The following is a 24,342-nucleotide window of genomic DNA, read 5'->3' as shown; positions in this document are numbered from 1 at the left end:
GAGAAAGAGAAAGAAAGAAAAAGATAGATAGATAGATAGATAGATAGATAAAGAGAGAGAGAGAGAGAGAGAGAGAGAGAGAGAGAGAAAGAGAGAGAGAGAGAGAGACAAAAAAGGCGACGAAGATATTTCTTACTCTGGGATTCTCTTATGCACGTGCCTTTCTCTTCAAATGTGCCTCCTCCAGTGGAGTCCATCTATTAAGTTGTTTCTCATTCAATGATGTCTTCGTAAAGCTTCAAACAATTTATTTTCAACCATAAGAACATACCTTTCAAATAGTTTTATTTTTATATTATCAGCAATAATTACTGAAAGAATTAGCTTTGTTATTTGTTTGCACCGATTGATAAGAAATATTTTTTTTTTTTTTTTAATGTAATATTTAACACGCCAACGAAGACACTCTGATTTCAATTTTAGCGCATTGCGTCGTTGTTTGAATTGTAAAAAAAAAAAAAAAAATATATATATATATATAAAAAAAACATAAAAAGAAAAAAGGAATATATAAAAACAAAAAATTCTAAAAATCTACTTTTTATAAATTATAGTTTATATAATTCCTTAAATAATCAAATAACAAAATTAATTTTCAACCGTTGAAAGATATTTTATTAAGTACATAAGTACCAACTTTCCACACTTTAACGCGTACAATTGGTCAAAGTTAAATTTGATATAGAAAACTAATATTTTCTATTTAAATGATATACTAAATATACATATATTCATTTCAACATTCGAATTAAATAAAAACTTCAAATATTCTCTAAATATACCTATGATTCCTATATCATATTATGCGTTGCCTAATTACTGCTTTTTTTTTTTTTTTTTTTTTTGATAAAAAAAATACAATAAAAAAGAAACAAATCCTCTGTGTTTTATCATACATGTTGCTTGATTGGTTCGAGATTAGAATAAAGCTTGACCAATCGTAACGTTACAACACAATAGAGAGGCGTATACCATTTTGATTAGATAAGATCTGACCAAGCGGAAAGGAAATTCGAAAAGAGAATTATTGATATCGTAGTTACAAGATGAACTTTCATAATTGACCATAAGCCCAAACAGATCAATAGAAATTCAAGAATAATATAAACGAAAATAATTATTATTAAGAAATCCTGGTACTTTTGACGCTAGTGAAAAAAAAATAAAAAACTGAAAAAAAGAAAAAGAAATGGAAAAAAAAGGAAAAAAAAAATAAAGAGAAAAAGAAAGAAAATTAAGCAGAGAAATCGTTTTCCAGCGTTTTAACGCAGTGAATTCTTATCGTACGACAGTATCGGTAAGCGAAGCGCGAGCGGAAACAGAAACGAGAAACTAGAAAGTCTTTGTCCCGGGACGAGCGTGTGATAGCGTACGGCGATGACGTTGTAGGTGGTTATAGGTAACCAGCCGGTGCTGGTAGCTGAAAATCCAATGGTACACCGTATGTGTGGGTCGAAAAGGGGGAGAAGACCCAGGGAATAGGTAGGTACCCTTGATAAGGAGACATTAGCGACCCGTATGCGATACCGCTCGCGAGCTCTCTGATAAGCCGACACACGAGCAACGACGACGACGACGACGACGACGTTCTCTTGTTCGTGGCCTCGCTCGTTTTTGACGACAGCATCGAGAAAATCTACAGGAATCTACGGTTCTTGCACTAATACATACAGAGACAAATGTGTGTGTTTATATGTTTGTGTGTACAAGCGCAGACATTTATGTGTGTGTGTATGGCTGTCCTTCCGATAAGGATCTCCCTCGTTTCTCCCGACGCCGGCACGAATTAGGAGCGGAAACATGTCTCCGTCGTTCGAAATGCGCTTTTCTAATTTATTAATACTCTTTGTACCTCCGCGTTATAGCTATCTTATCAAATGTAAGGGACATTGAGCGAACTCGAATGCTACACGCATGGGACACGGGCTAAAGAAAGAAAGAAAGAAAATCTCCCTTCTATCTACGTATGCCTTGGAGTTACTTTATATACGATTAGCGATAGATAATAAATCTCTCTTTGAGATTTGGTGATTTTACGTTAGTTTTTCTTCTCTCTCTCTCTCTCTCTCTCTCTCTCTCTCTCTCTCTCTCTCTCTCTTTCTTTCTCTCTTTGTCGAATATAAAATCGTTAAACCAACGAGAAAGAGAGAGAGATGAAAAAAAAGAAAAAGCGTATGGCTTTGTGTAATGGATTCTTAGTGAACAGGTGGGAGAGCTTTCGCGTTAGAACACACGCGCACGAAGAGACATACATACGTAGATACATACATAGATATATACATATGTAGCTATATCCACGTAAGTAGGCATACACGCGTGTAGAAAAAGACAGAGAGAAAGACCAGCAAGTAAAGCCGCTATCGTATCGTCGACCGCAAACGTTTCTCCTATCGTACCCCTATGTTACAATGAGTTCTCACCGAGGGTTGTCGGCGGCCTTTTGCGGACTAGTACGTGCCCCGATAACTCTTAATCGGCCGGGAAAAGTCATTAAAGAAACGAAGACAAGGGCCAGAGGCCGACTCGCTAATGGAAATTATTGCGTCCTCTTAGATCTGATTTCTTGCCACCTTCGAGGTAGGGTTCACATACATATATACGTACCATATATATGTAGGTACGTACGTATAAAAGGCGAATCTCAAGACGTTCGCTTATGTATCGAAAGGAAAACCGTCTATAAACTCGAAGATGTTGACTTATGAAAAAAAAGAAAAGAAAAATAAAGAAACTATGTAGAAGCAAGAATGGAAGAGTAACAAACCATAGAATGAGAACCTTTTTTTTTATTACTTGAATAAAGGCAGAGAAAGAGAGAGAGAGAGAGAGAGAGAGAGAGAGAGAGAGAGAGAGAGAGAGAGAGAAGACTCGATCTGGAAAGCACGTACGGAAAGTCCTCCAGAAGGTCTTTTTTCGTCGAATCGATCTACCGATAATGTAAATAACCAATAGGGGGAGGCGGCAAGGATGGAGAGGGTTATCCTTGTCCCTCGTCTGCTATCCGTCGATCGCAAGAAGGAAGGTATGTTTTATGCGGCCCATAAAACATACACGCCTCCATCCTGACCATGCGAATGTTCCTCCTTCTTTTTTCTCTCTCTCTCTCTTTCTCTCTCTCTCTCTCTCTCTCTCTCTTTCTTTCTTTCTCTCTCTCTCTCTCTCTCTCTCTCTCTCTCTTTTCATTTCTCTCTCTTTCTCATTCTCTCTTCGAGTTCATACGCATAACAACTACGTAGCACGACGCTGCACGCTCGTACACACGCATATACGCACACATATATAGAAATATACAAAGGTGTAACTAGCACACTCGAAGAAAAACCGCACAGATATATATATATATATAGTTATATACATATCTATATATCTATATGTGTGTGGGTATAAGAGGGGACGACGAGGAGGACGACGCGCAGGTTGGTGACCGTATCTCGAGACCAATCGAGACGACGCTCGCTTATAATGGCTAGGTGTCCATTACATCTGGCCGCCCGCCGCGAAATAATAAAACGACTCATGCAATCACTTAAGAGGCGCGAAACACCACCCTTTCGTACGTGCGCGACGTGTAATTGAATTAATCGACGATTTACATTCTCCAAGATTTCTCGAATTCTTCCGTCTTCTCTCTCTCTCTCTCTCTCTCGCTCTCTCGCTCTCTCGCTCTCTCGCTCTCTTACTCACTCTCCTCCCCACTTTCTCTCTCTCTCTCTCGCTCTTTTACTCTCTTACTCACTCTCCTCCCCTCTTTCTCTCTCTCTCTTTCTTATTCTCATTCTCATAAATTCTTTCCTCGTAGATCTCTCGTCGATCGATCTACTATCGATGTTGAAAAATGGATAACACGCACAAATTCTCCCATAACATTCTTTAACTGCGTTCAATGTAGTAAGAAATCAATTTTGTTATTTTAACTTTTAAAACGTTTCTAAAATATTTTCGATGAAATTTAAAAGACTTATAGATATATAGCCATTTTTGTAGTAAAAGTGAAATATAACGTTAAATGTGTGGAAATAAATAATACTATATCTATTATCTACAAAAATTTATGAAAAATATTAACAAATCGACAGATATTTGTCCAAAATAAATTTCGTCGAATCAAAATAAAGTACAACGATTTATTATTTAATCCTCCATAATCCAATTCATTCTCGCATTTGCAATAAGATTATCTAACGTTAAATTTAGATATAATATTACGCATACTGATATAATAAAATTAAAAAAGAAAAAAAATTATTCTATAAATTTTTATATAAAATTCTCAAAGAACTTCAAATATGAAGCAACAATTAATTTTATCTCGTTAATAATAAAATAAACGTTTAAAAATGATTAATAACGATGATCGTTTGACAATCCTTAATGAAATTTGTTTCCTTCCTCTAAAGGCGATTTAAAAATATATACATATATACATATTTACATACATACATATGTATATACGAGTCAACGAGTTTAACGAAGAAGATTAAACGATTTATGTTCGAAAAAAAGATAATCATACAGTGTCAGCGACGACCTTCGCGAAACTTCTTCCTTATCCGCGTTAACGTTGACTTTGTTCATGATATACCTCACTTCTTTCGTTATCCACAAAAAAAGAACGAGCGTGTGCGATATCCGCTTCTGTCAAGAGTAAGTATTGTTGCTCGCAAGAAAATGATCATTTGATATTTCGCGACGCAACGATATGGAGAGAGAGAGGAGGGGGAGAGAGAGGAGGGGGAGAGAGAGAGAGAGAAGGGAGACTCTGAAAGCTTCGACGGACGACCGACGACAAGTTATCGGTTTCCTTGATAACGTTTATCCTTTGAACGGACGTCGTAAGAAGATGAGAGATCAACGAAAGATGTTCCGTCTTGTTCTCTGTTCTATTCTTCTGACTTTGTCTCCTTTTTCTTTTTTTTTTTTTATTTGCTAATAGATCTTTTTTCTAATGGAAAATTTTTCAATCGTGGAATATTTTTTTCTTCTTTCCTATGCATTTCGTTAGTTTATAAAAGAACATAATTAGTTTTACGTATCAACACCAAGTAATAAGATGAAATTAATTGATCTCAACAAAGAATTTCTATCGGTAAAAAGAGTATAAAAATTAAAAATTCGTAAACACGTTTTCCTACATCGTTAACATTATTTACGAGGAATGAACGAGGAATTTTAGTTCCGAAAAAAGATTGTTTATGTCTGAAATTAAATTCATCTGGTAAAATGCGTTTCAAATTTAGAACAAATTCAGCAGTTATTGAGTTTAATGAAATTCATTAACTCATTGACTATCACCTGTCTTCTCAATGGAGTCAATTATCGATGAACGGCATTACTAAATTCTAAAAATGAATTACTATAAGTCAAATACGATCGAATACTAAATTTAAAGTAATACAAATAATCAAACAAGTATCCTAAAGCAAACAATGAATCATTTGACAATTAGTTATTATTTTTAATAATTTTCGTTGCTACAAAATAAAAATGAAAAAGAAAAAGAATAAAAAAGCCATACAAATTTTAACTTTAAAAAATCAGGATGAAAATTTGCTTGGCAAATCAGTGTGTTGATATTAAAACATGAAAAAGAAAAAATTATCTTATAAATAAAAACAACTCCTCTCCATCGGAAACAACTAATTTTATTATAATAAATTTACTCTAGATGATCACGTTAAAAAGGGTTGACAAACTCGTTAAATAAAGAATAAAGTGTGTTCCGTAGAACGGGCAAACGGGACCGTTCTTTAACGGTACAGGAGACCATTGCTCTTTCGGCTTTTGAAACTTGTGTCGGGCGGTTTTCGCAGTGCATTCCAGGAGGCTGATAATGAACGAGCACCCTTGCACCAACGGGGCCGTGGCTTCTCCGCAGCCGCTTGAAAGCCTCCCTCTCTCTTCCCTTTCACCCCCTAACGATAGCCGTCCCGATTCAGCTCCGACGTCAACAGGTGGGTGTGCGGATGCGACCCAACATATCGCTACTACCCTTCCTTCTCTCTCTCTCTCTCTCTCTCTCTCTCTCTCTCTCTCTCTCTCTCTCTCTCTCTCTCTCTCTCTCTCTGTCTCTCTCTCTCTCTCTGTCTCTCTCACTTGCCTTTACTATCTACCTATTTCTTTCTCTTTAAACCTCTATCTCGAAGTATGTGTCGTCATCATCATCGAGATCATCGACGTCATTCGAACGACTCGAGAAAATCAAGAACGTGAGAATCGTTCATTTATTTATAAGGATAAGGTTTATATTTTTCACTCTGAGAAAGAAAGATAGATAGAATATCTCCGTTAATAATTTGATGCACCAACTTCGTGGCATATCGATCGATAAATGTCTAATCATATTCATATATTGACAAATCTTTCATTTCGGTTTTTAATTTCTTCTGTTTCTTTTCGTACACGGTCACATATATACTCTCTCTCTCTCTCTCTCTCTCTCTCTCTCTCTCTCTCTCTTTCTCTCTCTTTCTCTCTCACTCTCTCTCTCTCTCTCTCTCTCTCTCTCTCTCTCTCTCTCTCTTTCTCTCTCTCTCTGTCTATCTGTCTCGAAGAAGAAGCTTTCATTCGCAAGTTCTTGTTCTTCCTTTCTTTCTGCCCGATATCGGCGTAAGGCCGATACCCTCGCGGTGATCTCTGGGACAAGACAACAATGCAATCTGTACCGTCCGGGCGTTCGATCATTGGAAAACATCCTCTTCTATCGTGTCTCTTGTGGTTTAACAGAATGCGAGGACGCGAACGAAAATCTCAAAAGAAAGAGAGTATAAGAAAACCATCGACGGTTAATGTTCCCTGTATTATTGTATTATAAACCTATCGAACGTCTTCTTAATGGCCATGAACTTGAACGGAGCACAAATTTTCAGACGATCGAAACGACTTTGACCCAGGAAGTCGATACACAAAAACGAATGAACGCCGTGATAACCGCATTGACATTTTGTCAACATATTTTGGTCGACGAAATTCTTTTATAATGAAAAAAAACAACTTTCTCTCTCTCTCTCTCTCTCTATATATATATATATATATATATATATATATATATATATATATATCTTGTCGTCGAGCTTAAATCTTTTTAATTACGTCGCAATAAATCGACTATCTATCTGGTATGGTCTCGCTAGTGAGATCGTTGACGAAAGTATTTTGTGTAAAAAGGCAGGAAAAAAAAAGAAGAAATTAGAAACAGAAAGAGAGAAAGAGAAACGAAAGAAACAGCTTGCGGGCTGGTGCTGGCCGTCGATAGGATATCAGTTGATGGTCAGCCAGACGGAGATAACGGTAATGAGCGAGAAAACTTTCCATCGGGCGAATAACCAGTAAGAGGAATCCTGGTGGGGGGTAAAAGAATGCCGGATGATGAAGCGATTAGGCATCACGTAAGCTAAGATATACATACTAAATAGGTACCTACTTTTCTCGGTGTCATGAAACAAATATCTAAAAATTACTCTTGTTTACATCTTTCTTATTTCTTTTTTATAATCTTACTTTACTATATGAACGAAGTCGCGAGCTTACTACAAGCTTCTTTTTTGTTGAAATCATTTTATCGCGAAAAAAAAAAGAAAAAAAAACAAATAAAGATAAAAATAAAAAACCGTATACTTTATCGATCGTCCAATACTTAACTGCGAGAAAAGTTCGAGGAATCGTATTGGAAATCGAGTCGATAGACCACCGATGGAGTATGGCAAAGGGTTTCAACGTTAAAAGGGAGAACTGAAAGAAGAAGACAAAGAGAAAGACAGTCGTATGCATAGACAAAGCAAGAGAAGGAGGAGGAAGAGGAGGAGGAGGAGAAGAAAGAGGAGGAGAAAGAGGAGGAGAAGGAAGAAGAAAAAGAAAAAGAAGAGTTGAAGGGAGAGACTAAGGTAGAAAAAGAAAGAAGGAAGGAAAGAAAGAGAGAGAAAGAGAGAGAGAGAGACTCGGAGAGAACCTGCCGAAAGTTAAAAGGGAATCCATCCATAAATAAGCGCGGCGCTCTCGAGGATCGCCTTGGAGAGTCGTGAAGAGAGAGAGAGAGAGAGAGAGAGAGAGAGAGAGAGAGAGAGAGAGAGAGAGAGAGAGAGAGAGAGAGAGAGAGAGAGAGAGAGAGAGAGAGAGAGAGAGAGAGAGAGAGAGAGAGAGAGTGCAGGCAACGGATCAGCGCGCGATCTCCAACGGAATAATAATGCGGGTAAAATAAAACCAGGCTCCCCCTCGAACACTCTACGGATACATTCGCACACACTTACGCACATCAAACACGCATATTATTCGAGCGGTACTCCCTCGCTTAAAAGCACGGATAGACGATTCGCAGACACGTATATGCACAGATATATAGCAAGCATACCTATATAATACCCCTACGGAGATGAGAAGATCAAACACTGAAATTACAGTATTGTGAACATTCTTCTTGCGGCCACTCTCCTCCTTCCATTCCTTCCCCACTCGGCCCTCTTTTTCTCCTCATCCACCTTCTCTCCCTTTTTCCCCCTTATGCGTTGTGCTTCCCGATAACGGTCTTCCCCCCCATGTTTCCTTTTCCTATCTCGCTTCTCCTTACCCTCCTTCGCATAAACACACACACTATTCCTGCATAAGGCTCCCTTTATTATCAAAACCCGGATCGCGTGTACATTGCATCGCTGTGACTACGTAAGAGGAAAAGAGAGAATGTATCGAAACCTTTGCCATGAGTTTTCTCTGATTCTTCGTGTATTAAAGTAACCCCAAGCAAAAGCGTCCAACGGATGTTCGAGAAAAGCGCGGGATACTTGGGAAGATCACCATACTTCTATATATATATATGTATATATATCAGTCTTCGCGGTAAATAAATTTCTCAATCGTATTGAATCGGACAGGAAAATCATGAATAAATAAAGCACGAACTTTCATGGAAAGTCCTTGAGACCATTAACGAATTGTATAAAGCAAACGGTATACTTACATTTATAATATATATTATCTATGTATGTGTATATATGTATACCAATGTGTATATATATATGTATACTAATGTGTACGTATATATGTATATTAATATGTCATGTATAATGTATACGAACGAAATCTGCGCATGAGAAAAGTATGAGATAAAATACTCAAGCGTGACTGACAAAATACTGAGACGTACCGATTATCCCCTTTACCATTCCCATTATTTTGTCTCTCTTTGTTCGAAAATTCGGGTTTTAATCGATAGTCTTGTCGGGCATTAACGGTGATACGAAATTATACGCGAGTAAATACGATGAAACGAGATATGGAAATTACAAACGTATGTAAGACGACGACAACGACAACGACGACGACCACGACCACGACGGCGACCGAATAAGAGATCTTTTCGAGATTTAGTTTCTTTTCTTTTCTTCTTTCTCCTCCTCTTCTTCTTCTTCTTCTTCTCTTTCTTTCTTTCTTTCCTTAAAGGCCACACCTACGAAGAAGAAGAACTGGTGCACGTGTAACGGGCAACGCGATAAAAATCAGACGAAACGGTGAGAATCGAAGCAGGAGAGTAGAGATTCGAAAGATCGATCGTTTCTCGTCGTTGGCGACTACGACGAAGAAGAAGAAAAAGAGGAGGAAGAGGAGGAGTATGGCGAAGAGAGAAGGCGCGTTTCCATCTCGCGGAATGCATTAAGCCGGACGTCGTCCTCGCAAATGGGACCGAGTGAACAGCACACAGACGATTTTTAACCAGATAGGATTCTACCTTCCGCTCCCACTCTCTTTCTCTTTCGCTCTCTCTCTTTTTTTCCTTTATCTCTTCTTCCTTCCGCCCCTCACGGAAACTACGTACATGAGCATAAAGTAAATACATAAGCGACACGAAAGCTTCTTTCTCTCTCTTACCCTTACTCTTACTTTCTCTCTCTTTCTCTCTCCCTCCCTCCCCCTTTTCTCTCTCAGACAAATACCGAGGCAATCGATATCTCATATCTTTTCTTTCAGGTTCGTACTTTCGTGATCACATCTTAAGAATATTAATCCTTTTCACGAACGTATATCGAATATCGCTCGACATAGCAAATTTTATCATTCTGAACGTTGTCAAGTCATACTCGACATAAACATTCTATTATGTATTAATACATATTATTAAATTCTATTATATATATTATCATTTCGCAAGTTTCTTTCTTTTTTAGCTGTATAGCTCGGAAATAACAATACTTATTTTAATTACATAACGCGCATAAATTGAAAGATCAGATAATATGTGTTATCTACTATAAATCAAAAAATTAAAGATGATAAATGCGAAACAAGGCTACATATTGCGACACCTGTCTGAAGAAGACTGGACTTAACGTTGGTGAATCGAACGTTATCACAACTTTCGTGTGATTTTTAAATTAGGTAAAGTTTAAAATGTATTAAAATATTGTTTAACCATGATCACGTTTTTGTTATTTTTTTCTTTTTTTCTACAAACATTCTCTTGTCCTAGCTAACTACCAAGGTTAAAAACGTCTCATCCGGAAAGGGTTAATAACTTTTTTATTGATGATGATAACGATGAGGATGAGGATGAAGATCGTTAACCCACTCATTCAGCATGTCCGAACACGAGTATTGTACCACCAGTCTCTATCCATGTATTATATGATATGTTGTAACTGAAATTTCATTGAAAATTCAAAAATTTGTATCTAATCAATTTATTTAAATTTCATTTACATTTATTGAAAGATTATCTCAAGATGGGAATGTCTAAAGTTACTTGTTAGAATATTTACATATTTCAAAAATAAGAACGGTAGCTCCTATAATTTATAATATAACGAAATATATTAAAACAAAATTAATTATGATTAATGAATAAATATAAAAAAAAATTTGAAGACACGAAGTAGTATACATTTTTGTTTAAACATTCTATTTTCCCAATAATACAATATAAAGATATCATTATATACATTCTATAAAAAATAATCATACTATTCAATGGATATATTCAATGAAAAAATAAGACACAAACGAATGAATCAATATTTATAATCCGCCTAATTATACGTAGAGATAAGAGGAGATTCTTAGATATGTCAAAAATTACGCGCCAAATTACATACATATCCAAAAAAAGAAAAAAAAAAAAAAAAGAAAAACAAAAGTTGCTATCTTAATTCATAAATTATTCTAATTCTAAGAGTAACAAAAAAGAAATTAACAAAATATAAACTTGAATTTTTACATGAATATCATTGTATTTTCTATAAAAATATCATTCATTATACTGACAACGACTCAACGAGTAAGATACTTTTAACAAAAAATAAACAAAAAAAAAAATTAAAGAAAAAAAAAAGTAACAGTTATAAACGAATATATCAATATCTACGATTCGTATAATATAATATAATTGTGGATAGAGAAAAAAGAAAATTCTCAGGAGCAGTCCACTCCTGGCACGAGGCACGAATTCATACACGTATGCTTAGCCACGTATAAGAACTCCTGGACCGTGGTTGCTTCGAGGGGGTTGAGGACGGTACAGTACGGTTCGTCGGTCGAATCGCTATGGACGGCGGAGAGAGAAAGAGGAAGCAACCCCAGACGATGCGGAGACTGATAAAACTGCGAATGATAACGTTGCCTCCTCACCGACCCACCCCTATTTCTCTCTCTCTTTCTCTTTCTCTCTCTCTCTCTCTCTCTCTCTCCCTCTCTCTCTCTCTCTCGCGTGCGCTCTATCCCACCCGTCTTACCCCTTTTACGTCCAGAGTTCGTCTGTTTCTGACTTTTCGTGATAATCTCTGGTCTTCCCTCATCCCTGGACTGCCACTTCCGTATGCACTAGAACGAATACTAGCCACCACCAACTTCATCACCTTTTTCTTTTTTTCTTCTTTTTCTTTTACTGTATCAAGATCGTCTACTCTTTCTTTCTTTTTTTCTTTTTCTCTTTCTTTTCTTTTTTCCATATATGAAAGATTTGTTTTTTTTTTCACATCTATCAAATCTTATGATATTCTTGTTCTTCTAGGAACAATCTAGATTAACAGATCATACATTGAACGATACTATTAAAATATTAATTACTGAAAAATAGCATGTTACACTTATATTCTTTCAATTCCTTTTATTCAATGGGCTGTTTGGTACGAAAGTGACTATAAACGGAATGAACATTGTGACGATTACCAACCGTCAACTTGGTTGTTACTATTATCAACGACAAGATCGGAGTCCACGGTTTGATGGTGTGGAAAAAAGAACGGAGATACTTTCAGCACAGTTGCAAAGTGATGCCGAGAGAAGAGACAACGTGAGACGACGACCACAATGACGACAACGACGAAAACAACGAGGACGTCGACACCTCCTTCATAGATAGATATGTACGTATGTACCTACATACGTGCACGTGTATGTATATATGTACCTATACGTATGTCGGAGAGAACGACCGAAGTCTCGCCTAATTAACTGGGCTGCACGGTCTTGTCAAAATAACATGACGATCGGTCTTGCCGATCGACACTGACACGTACCATTACGGATTACGTTGAGTTAGATCAATAAATTAGACTCGTTCCTTTCGTACCATGCACTCCTTTTACTTACTCATCTCTTTCTCTTTCTCTCTCTCTCTCCCCCTCCCTCCCTCCCTTTCTCTCTCTCTCTCTCTCTCTCTCTCTCTCTCTCTCTCTCTCTCTCTCTCTCTCTCTCTCTCTCTGTATTTTTCTCTTTCTCTCGCAACACCTCGAAATGTCAATCTTTCGAATCGATCTTCAAGTTGATTTACCAACATAGATATTTGGCGAAATTTTTCTTAAATGTGTTTCTCACGATCCACATATTAGAGTACCCATATCTATCACATAATCGCGTATCGATCTTGACTCGTTACAACACCTGCAGAAAACACGGTAATTTCTCAAATTAAGGTTAACGCAGTATTTTACATATTATTAACGAATTTTCACATATGTTTCTTTTTCTTCCTTAAATAGGTATAGCCGGTAGATATTGAAAAAATAGATAATTCTTTAATAAATTAATTAATTTAAATTAATATAATTCTTTCTCAAATAGATACTTCAAATACCATTTTAATTAAAATCATCCTTGTTAAAAACAGAATGTACGATCACTTTCCGATAGATACTTACGATCAATGGAATCGTTAGTTCGAAAGGACAGATTAGATTTTAAAGTTGTTCGAAAGGACATAGATTTTGAGCTGAGCGTTGCCTAAAGTGCGAGAGCACGTGGGTGATTGCACATAAAAAGGAGAAGAATGACGAGAAGACAGAGGTGCGCAAAAACGAACGAACGAAGCTAAGGCGAAGAAAAAAAACATACGGTGGACGACGAATGAGAGAGAGAGAGTGAGAGAGAAAGAGAAAGAGAGAGAGAGAGAGAGAGAGAGAGAGAGAGAGAGAGAGAGATAGGGAGAAAAAAAGAAAGAGAGTGAAGAAGAGGAGGAAGAGAAGGAAGAGGAGCAAGAGGAGGAGGGCATTTAAGAAAGATCGAGAAGCGGCATCACCTCATTTCATTTTTTTATCTATGCATCTCCAGGTGAGGGACGTACGTGAGTCTCTGAATGCTCGGACGTGTGTACACATATCAACGAATACATTTGCTTGTAGGTATGTGAATGTACATGTGTATGTATCTACACATGTACGTGTGTACATGGATGGTGAGAAGATCCGTTATCGCATATACGAATATACACCTACATGAGCGTATTTTGTAAGAAAGAGAAAGAGAGAGAGAGGAGGAGAGAGAAAGAGAGAAAGAGAGTAAGAGAGAGGTAAAGATAGAGATAGAGATAGAGAGAGTAGGAGAGAGATAGAAATAGAGATAGAGATAGAAATAGAGATAGAGATAGAGAACCCAACAGTGAGGCCATCCAGCAGACGATTCTGCAAGCGATATCGATGTTTTAAAAAAGACGAGGATACACGTGACTTTGAAGATGTTTAAAAAGAGTAGAAATATAATAGATAAGAATACTTCGTTTGTAATCGTAAACTAAATACAGAGACTTTAGGACTACTGAGATTTTAAAAGGTATATAGTAGAAGATAAGAGATTAGTGGTGTATGTTTTTAGGTGCTATAGAATAGAATGGGAGCATGCATCTTCGTCGTACTCATCATCATCTTCCTTGTTGTCATCATCTTCCTCGTCGGCGTTGTCGTCGTGGTTGTTTCGAGAGCACGCTTCCTGTAATAATATCTTGTTTAACCGGACAAACAACGGCACGCGCTCATCGGTTCTGAGAGAAGCTCACGAGGAGGAGGCCCCTAATTGCCTGCTTGTATTTACTCGGCAAACACCTTCGAGATAGTGTATAAGCATCTCAAGGTAAACACAACGATTTCTTGAAGAACTTACCAAACGAGAATCGTTCGCTTTTCCTTGGAATGTAAAATCTTTTGGAACATTTAAAAGTTTCTCTTTTTAATCTTATCAAAAGGAAACATCTGCTTAGGAATATCTTATTTGATATTTCGTTTTATTCCATACCCTCCAATAAATTTTATTTTATTTTATGTTAGTCTAAATGGTAATTATATAGGATGAACACGTTTTAAATAAGACACACTAATATTGATATTTTTTTCGATAGAATAAATAATACAAATATCGTTTATCATTCCTCTAATTTATTTCGAGTTACTGTTGTCTCTCTTGAAACTCTTCGATCTTTGTTCTACATTGGATCTCCTCGAATGGGACACTCTATGTATTATTTGTAAAATCAAAGATGTAATATAATCCGCTGTCGAGACAGACTCGACATATGATCACAAAGAATCGATAATACTTGGTGGACTTACAGCGATACACGAAAAATAGAAAAACAAAGAGAGAGAGAGAGAAAGAGAGAGAGAGACAAAAAGAGAAAGAGAATTTTATTTGCTCCCACTGATGACATAGCCTTCGCTCGGAGAAAGGTTTAATTGCCATCGAAAAGTCGTCCTTAATTTTACACTATCTCGATCGAGAGAATTCGAGTCCGGTACTGGCTCGAAATGACCAAGGCGCCACCGTTATCTGAAGTGGTCCGGATAAGGCAGATGATCGAGGAGGAAAGGACCACTCTCGAGATACCTCTCTTGGAGTCTCTCAAGAGACGGAGAACCGCCGTTTCGAATTGTCCAAGTGTTGTGTGACACATGCACGAATGAACATATGAACGTTCGCTCTATCGAAGAAAATCCAAAAGGTTCTCGAGCATTAACTTGAGTCTCGCACATATTTATGCATACATATAAGATATGTATGGTATGTATATATATGTATGTATGTATGTATATGTATATATGTATGTAACTATATATTTCATTCTTTATCTTTTTTCTTTTCTTTTATCATACACATAATCAAAAATATATATATACATACACAATAAATATATATACATATTTATACACAATTTTATAATATATGATACCCATATCTCACGATCAACAAGAAAATATTTTAACATCGAAAGAAGTTTCAACGAATTTATATTTTTCCGTGTAGTATCGTAAAATAAGAAACGTAAAGGCAGTTAACATCCAATGTCAGTTAATTAGAAATCGAAGAAACACGGTTTGAATACGACAAAAGTCATCATCCGCAAACTTTTATCGATGTACGGCCCTGGAGAAAACGAAACACTTTTAATTACCGAGTTCTCGTTCTCGAACCCCTGAACGGCCAAATCGTTCTGACCCAAGATGAGATGTGATCTGTGGCTTCTCAACGCTCCTTCCTTCTTCGCGACATACAAAGAAGGAACACTCTCTCTCTCTCTCTCTCTCTCTCTCTCTTTTTCTTTTTTCTTTCTCTTTCTCTCGTTATTCCGATCAGTTAACGCTAATGAGCGATATATTTGGAGACTCGCACTCTCCTCTTGAACCGTTCTCTTTCAGATACCAAGCACGATGTATCTCTCTCTCACACTCTCTCTTTCTCTTTCTTTTCGTTCGTCGTCTTTCTCGTAAACACCCTCGTGTTCGCATATTTTATTCAAACTTTCGAATAGAATACATAGATACAACTGAATGTCACTATTATCCGAAGTTTATTAAAAGTTTTAAGACTCGATCAAAAAAAAAAAAAAAAGAAGGAAAATTTTCAAAATTTTACACGAGCAATTCGAATTCGTCAAATATTCGTATGATTAATTGTAGATATATATTTTTTTATTATTATTATTTTCATATTCAGAACGTACTTCTCTTCAGGATTTTCTTTCCTTCAGTACGTTCCTTCGAATTAGTTGCGCGTATCGCGCGTTTCTCGATCCGAAGGACGAACCCGGCCAACAAACCTTTCATTTCTCTCTCTCTCTCTTTCTCTCTCTCTCTCTGTCTCTCTCTCTGTCTCTCTCTCTCTCTCTTTCTTTCTCTCTCTCTCCTCTCTTGTCTTATCCGAAGGCTTGAGAAAACGCAGACGCTTCGCCGCGAGCCTAATCTGCTTCGTATCGCGGCCCTAAAACCGCCGCTGAGAGTCTAGAGACAACTGAAATAGAAAGAGTAAGAGAGCGAGAGAATAAAAGAGAGAGAAAGAGACAGATTCAAGTTTGTAAGAGAAAACGATGTCGTACGCATCTCTCTCTCTCTCTCTCTCTCTCTCTCTCTCTCTCTCTCTCCCTCTCTCTCTCCCTCTCTCTCATTCTATCTTTCTTTCTTGGTCTACAAGAGAGTTATCGCTCTAACGAGCGAGATAAGAGAAGGTAGAGGAGGAACATATCCTTCGTATTTTGACACGGTGATCCTTTCGTTCTGGAATTGGTTCGTCGATGTTCATCGCTATTCGAGATTCAACGAAATCGCGAAAAATCTTCGACGTCGCTTTAACCTATCTTGCGACGCTGCAAAATTGGCTGATCGAACACGCTACCATCGTAGTGATAGTGAAAAATTTGCAATGTCACGAAAAAAGAAAGAGAAAAAGAGAGAAAGAGAAAGAAAGAGATAAAAAAATTCGATAATCTATCTTTCACGTATCTCGAGCACGTCGTTAATACGTACATAATTTTGTTAAAATATACTTATATAAGTATACAATAATCTCGGTGATATACATATCTTTTCTTTCGTGACAATCTGATTTATTGAAAAATGTTTCTTTAGGAAATTATTAAAATAACGTTAAAAGAAAATAAATGATCAATTCTATTCTTTTTCTTCCCCTCCCTCCATACTTTCTAAGTCATTTTGCACGTTTATCGACTTTAAATTGAAAATTAATTATAAATCGCAAATCATTATAGAAACAATTGGATTTTATGGTTTATTATGAATCTCTCATTCAACGTAAAAAAAGAAAAAGAAAAGAAAACAAAAAAGACTTTCGGTCAAAAATTGCGAAAAGGACTACCATCGTATTTACATAGTCTTGGTACTTACATAGTCTCGTAAATAGGATAAATGAAAACTGCTTCTAACGCCTATAAAATAAATATCTTTTATATGAATGTATGTCTTTGTGCAGCAGACATACAACTGCATCATAGGTAGAGAAAAAGTTTCGCGAAACGCGAGAGGCACGATCGAGATAACCTATCTGACGGACATTCCGAGTGAATATTAGCGTAATGAGCTGATACCGAGCAGATAGTAGATTTTAACCTAGCGACTGTCACGTTCGTACGATCCGCCGATCAAAAGCATCGCGAGGACTAATCGCTCGTTATGACGTACTCGCAATATGGCTAATCTCTTACGGTCGAAGAGCGGAGTCGACCATATTGGAAGAAGCTTATCGCACCGGTTTCACCATAATTCGGATCACGATAAGCTATTTTTATCGTCATCTTTCATAATCTACGATCTCTCCCTCCTTCCCTCCCTCCCACTGTCTCTTTCTACCTCTCTCTCTTTCTCTTTCTTTTTCTATAAATGAAGAGGCGTATGATTCAAAGCGCTATTATTCATTCCATATACTCACCGTATTGCGTATTTATATATTTTTCTTCTTTATGTTATTGACTCAGATATATCCATTAATATCGCTATGATCATTTACTTATTCACGAAATAAATCTAGAGATTGACTTCTTCCTTTTTTTTCTTTCCTCGATTTTGAATTTCTATCGGTGTATACATATATGTAATAATTATCTTTCGAATAAGAGACCGGCGACGAGCGGAACTCGTGTTAAACGCCGAGAGTAGAGGAAGAAAGATATTCAAAAAGAAGGAGCATTCTCTCGGGCTCGTATACATCGTTGTTATCAGCGTAAAACCGCGTTTACACGCGTGTAAGGATCGGCAAGGGTTGCTCGGTTCCGAAGAGAGAAGGAGGAGGAGGAAACGAAGAAGGAAAAGGAGAAGGAGAAGTAGAAGAAGAAGAAAAGGAGATGGAAGGGGAAAGGAATAAGGAGTAGAAAGAGAAAGAGAGAGAAAGAGAGGAGGGAGGTAGAACGACTCGTAGACACCATTCCAGCGATGCCATGGCCGTGTTGTAACAGGCTGGAGTGACACCACAATGCGGTGTAGCAATTTGTAGGCTCGCCCTTCGTCCTCGAGCCCCTCCGTGTCCATCCTCAGCGGCACCAGCATCAGCACCAGCTCCAGCTCCAAGCAGCAGCAGCAGGAGCAGGAGCAGGAGCAGGAGCAGAAGTAAGCAGCAACGGCCTGCCTCTCTCCTCCTCTACCATGCTGTTGGTGTATTTATGAGCTGAGTGAGGAGCAAGCGGCTGTATCGGTAAAGGCTGGAAAGACGGCTCTAGAAAACGTTAAAGGAGTCCAGCGCGCAACCATGGGTTGCTTTCTTGAGGAGGAGAAGGAAGAAGAGGAACGAAGGAACGAACGAGCGAACGAACGAAGGAAGGAACGAACGAGGCGGAAGAGGAGGGGAAGGACGCAAACTAAAAAAAAAGAAAAGAAAAAAACGAGGAAGAAGAAAAAAGAAGAAAAAAAGGAAAAAGAAGAGGAAGAGGAGAAGGGCTAACTAGGCGAGATCAGCGGCGCGATAGTTGTCTCTCCCGCGTTTCTTTGCGGAGGAGGAGGAAGAGGAGGTGGAGAAGGATGGTGGTGGAACCGACGATGGAAAGACGCTTTGAAAGAGCGAGATAGAGAGAAAGAGAGGGAGAGACATCTGCGGCGGTTGGATTCATGCGTTTGCACGGAATAAGGGACCCGGGCGAACAGATAAGGAGGACCCTGACGGACCTTCCTCTCTTCCACATCCTCCTCCACCTTCTTCCCTCCCTATACTCCTCTTCCTCTTCTTCTTCTTCTTCTACCGTTGCTTTTTCTGCTCTTCCTTCTCCTCTCCAGCTTTCTTCTTTTCCCTTTCACGTCACCCGCTCTCCTCCACGACGCTTATTGCACACACCGCCGGCCGATCGACACTGATAGCCGCAACGACCGTACGCGGGAAACCGGGCACGACGGGATTTGCGACTTCGCTTTTGTGCCTCCTTTCCTTGAGATACGTACGGAGAGACGTACGTACGTACGTAAGTACGTATGTACATATATCGCGAATCATTGTCCCTACCCTCTCAACGTCCACTCGTGATGGTTTCGAAAAGAGGGTCCATCACAAACAACGAAACGAATCGAAATTTATGATACACTTCTCGTAATACTTTTCGATGTATTGCCGAAAACTATAGGTCGCCATTAAATCCTCGCTAATTTTCTTTACACGATAACAACACGATAATTTTCGATACAACGACGATTATAACTTTATACGGATTGAAAGGGCTATGGTTACAATCTCCTACGATTTTAACAAAGATTATATACCAATATATATACTATTAACGAAAGTTTGTCGGAAAGGGAATCGTCTTTTTAAATTTCCCGCCAATTATAGTCGATTGATAATAAAGAAAGTGTCTACGTTATACGACGACTCTGTACAAGTTGGCCTAAGATTTCACATGATCCCAATAAGATTATAGGTGTGTGTGTATATGTATTAATGAACGATGGATCGAGCAAGGATTGACGCGATCGAGGGGGATAAAAATGCGAGAGCACGTTATCGCGATACTTTCCTCGAGGTGAGAAGACGAAGAGAATCGAGGTGGAAAGATAGGTGCGGCCGAGTTCGTCGAGCTATTAGCGGCAAGCAAACGATATACTCGAGAACGCGTGCAAGGAAGATAAAGAGAAAGAGAGAGAGAGAGAGCGAGAAAGAGAGAAGTGAACTTCTCCTCCGTCCCCGCCTCCTCCTACTCCGCCTCCGCGTCTCTACCTTTAACGCAGCCACCATAACTTCGATGGTGTCCAGAGATATTATTTACGGTGAACACGATTCAATAAAGCATTCTAGAAAATCATCGGTTATTAATTTGACGGTCGCGCACTACGGGGGGCGATTGCCGATTCACTACGGGGTACCTTTTATCCCGTACGATCGTCGATTACTAAACCGATACGATACCGATGGATCTTCTCTCTGCACCTACTTAAAAGATGCGAAACTTTTTGACACTCCTCTTCCTCCTTTATCGCTTGGAAAAAAAAATTAATATATATTTTTTTTTACTTAAATATTAGGAAATTTTCGTCCCATTGTATACGACGACGTTTAGTTTGAAAGATTAATGAAAGAAAAAAAAACGAAAGAAACAAAATATCGAAGATGATCTCTTTACGTGAAATCATTTTCTTTCGAAGTTCGATAATTAAAAAAACTAACGATCGATCTTCCATATTGCTTTTATTTATTGTACATAACATCTTTTGTTTTTTGTTCGTTTGTTCTCGTTGTTAAAAATTAGCACTGGAAAGAAGAGAAGCAAAATAGAAAAGGAAAAAAGAAAATAGCAAAACGATGAAGTAGCAACGAGGAAAAAAAAGGTTGAAATAATCAGGCGAGCAGATTGGTAAAAAGCTATTGGGACAAAGAACGTATGCGGAGCGTTATAATGAATATCTTACACATTTACGACAAACACATTTTGTCTATTTTTTTTTTTTTTTTTTTTTACATTATCTTACTTAACTTAATATGATTTAATTAATATTGGTGATTTAAATCCTATTAAAAAATTTCGTAAGCAGTAAATGTTTTCGAATTTTTGTAGATGTAATTTTACTTAATTATAGGAAAAAAGTTTTCTATATAACTTTAGCTATTATTATAGGTTTTAATTAGCGTTTATACGCGTGAATCATCGTCATCATCATTATAGTAGTCATATAATAATTCAACTCCACTATTCATTAATTAGAAATAGAGGGACAAAATTTTATAAGAAATCGACGATCGGTGAGTACTGATGGTAAAGCGACGACCAGAGACGTAAAATCGAGCGACACCGAAGAGAAAAGAGAAAGAAAGAAGGAAAGAGAGAGAAAGAGAGAGAGAGAGAGAGAGAGAGACCCGGTTCGACGAGTAGCCACGTGAAAGTCGTCGTTGGCTTTCGTGATCGGGCCACGTGATCGTGGCGCGACAAGGGCGCCGAGGTACGAAGGAGAATTCGGAGAGAGCCACCGAGGAGAGAGATCACGAGGGATCCCGACCTCGAAGTGAATAACTTGAATTTCGCAAGAAATTCCAAAATAATTCTCCGTCAATATCGTCGATGAAAAGATATAAAAGTGTCAGAGCTCCGTTGTTTGCACGGAATCGAAACGATTTTTTTTCTTTTTTCTTTTCTTCCTAATCGATTATTTCACCGTCCTAATAAAATGGCGCATACATTTTAAACAGTGTTTCTACACAAGATAGTCGTTAACCGTATATAGTAAAATTAAAAATTTTAAGGCAATTGTTGAATGATTCGATTTTGTCAGTAAAAATCGCATGCAACGATTTAGTAAGAAAAAAAGAAGAAAAAAGCGAATCGCTCGCCAATGGCGATATATATATATCATAATGGAGCATTCAGACTATTCGATTGTTCATCGATAGATGTACCATTGATCCTGACCAGTCGATGTTCAATTGTTCAATGGAACAAAAGAACCATGTCAACATTACAATCGGTTGCAACCGATTCAGGAAAATTACTGATACGATCAAAAACCTATGTCGTGTGAACTTACAGTCAAAAAGAGAAAGACAGACAGACAGATAGATAGACAGATAGATAGATAGATAGATAGATAGATAAATAAATAGATAGATAGATAGATAGATAGATAGATAGATAGACAGATAGATAGATAGAGAGAAATGTATTAAATGTTAAATAGAGCGACGAAAAAAATTTCAATAAAAAAAAAGAAAATGAAAAAGAAAGAAAAATATAAATAAAATAGAAAGATTAATTTTACTTGTTTAAATAGATCATGTACGATCTGTACGAGCGAACTGATTTACAAAAATTTATCAAAAATAATAAATGAACTCCTTCGTTACTATCGGCGACTATAGTCACTCTCCATAAAATACTGATATATTATGGACGACTATAGTCTCTTTGTATATTTTTGACACATTTTTGGCGCGGCGGCTCATTCAGCAGAAAAATCGCCCATTAATAATTATGAAAATGAAGATTTAAAATGAAAATCCCCACGTGTGCGTCGGCAGACGAAGAGGAGATTGAATCCGTCGGTTGTTCGTCGACAACGCACACGCGCTTGTTCGGTTGCGTGCATGCTCGAGCACGTGACCCGTTAGCATCAAAAGGTCAGCTGACAGGCGGTAGCAGTCGGCCACGTTCGAGTGACAATAACCCTTCGTACGCCGTCGCATTATCGCATCAGATTCCTTGAGCGTCTCTGCGAGATGATCTTGTTGTTACCGAACCCTTTTATTTTCGTCCTTGTCTCGAACGTTAAAGTGTTTTAATTCGAAAATACGTTTATATGATGTATGTATATATATATATGTAAATATGTATATATGTATGTATATATATATATATACGTATGTATATATGTATATGTATATACGTAGTATGTATGTATATACCTTAACTCTCTCATCAGTACCCGTTCGCATCATCTACTTCTCTCATTTTTATATTCTCACATAATATGCTAAACATAATTATATATGTATAAATTATCTCCGTGATAGAATAACAAAATTTTTAGAAACAATTTTCTATTAAAATTTTTTATTGAAAATCAGGTGATTTTTTATCAGGTGACACGTTTCATTGGGTGAAAAATTCTAAAATTAGGAACGTAAACATACGTTTAGTCGAACGTTAAAGAGAATGGAATTCGAAAGCAATGAGACGTGGTTTTCTCGAATGAAAAGTTAATATGTTTTGACTTTGAACGTCATATCTAACTGTGGAGACACCGTTAGTCGAGGCGCCAAGACAAAACGTTGTTCACGCGATATCGTCGCACGACACTAACGAACAGTAAATACTCCTATTTTTTCCTCCTCTTTCTTTGATTTCGTGTGACCAACGTTTCTCTCTCTTTCTCTTACACACACACACACGCGCGCGCGCACACACACACACACACACGCGCGCGCGCGCGCACACATATACGGATGCACGCACGCACGCATGCACGCATACACGTGGATATTTATCTAAGGACTCGTTACTTCGCAAAACGACAAGCAGAAGCAAAAGTTAACGCAATCGTTCTACCGAAAATACATAAAATGAAAAAGCAATGAGGCGGGAATAAAATAAAAAGAAAAAAAAAAGAAAAACAGAATGAAGAATGATGAAAAATGATGAAAAGAAAACGAGGGATAAAAAAGTTCGCGCTTGGACTTGAAGGACTCACGTTTTAGCGGTTTCGGGTTGCTCTGCTTGCGGCGCGACATCCTCGGCACTCTGCCATCACCAAGTCAGCACCAAATCGACGATGACATCCTGATGACCCGACGTGTTCTACTGCCGTTGGACGACGAACTCGCGAAGACGATGACGATTTAACACACAACGGAGCCACGCCGATTTTCTAACAATGGACACATACACACGTTGCTTACGACTTATACTGATGCGAAAGCGAAAAAAAGAAAAAAGCGAAGATGCGTAAACTCGAGACTCGGGTCGCGTGGAAAGATGGGAGAATAAGCGGGGAAAGAAAGGAAGTAACACCGCGCGTTCGCATAAACGTGCCCCTCCACTTTGTTCTTCTCTTCTTTTTTGCTTCTTCTTCTCCTTCTCCTCCTTCTTCTTGTTCAATTCTTTTTTTGAATGCCAATCGTGTTCGTACGTGTTCGTTTCTCTTTTCCTTTATCTAGTAAACTCGGTGACGATTTACGTCTACATTCGCGCGTGATCAACACCGATGATAAACTCAACTACGAAGGCACGCACGCACGTACGTACTACGGACGCACGTACGTACCCAACCGGCTCCTACCGCGGCCGCTGTCAGCGAGCAACTAAACAAATGCGATACCAAACAACTCCCCACTATTTCCTACGCGGCGTGACCAACCGAAAAGAGTGGGGGAACCGGTTAGTGGGGCAAAGCTCCGCCCACTGTC

At 38.0% G+C, this 24,342-nt stretch overlaps 1 protein-coding gene across 1 annotated transcript in view; it reads right to left on the bottom strand.

Moving 5' to 3' along the window:
• The window catches only part of LOC124948024 (zinc finger protein ush), a 139,275-nt gene extending 115,040 nt beyond the window's left edge, over positions 1 to 24,235 (bottom strand). Inside the window, exon 1 of the mRNA XM_047491051.1 lies at positions 23,628 to 24,235. Within this exon, the coding sequence (XP_047347007.1) occupies positions 23,628 to 23,667 (40 nt within the window). The 5' untranslated portion in view covers positions 23,668 to 24,235. The remainder of the gene's footprint in view (positions 1 to 23,627) is intronic.
• Between the last annotated feature and the right edge of the window lie 107 nt (positions 24,236 to 24,342).

The sequence above is a fragment of the Vespa velutina genome, chromosome 3 (genome assembly GCF_912470025.1).
Source record: "Vespa velutina chromosome 3, iVesVel2.1, whole genome shotgun sequence".
Taxonomy (NCBI): domain Eukaryota; kingdom Metazoa; phylum Arthropoda; class Insecta; order Hymenoptera; family Vespidae; genus Vespa; species Vespa velutina.
Note: the sequence above shows the minus strand (reverse complement) of the source record. Positions and strands in the feature narration are given on the sequence as shown.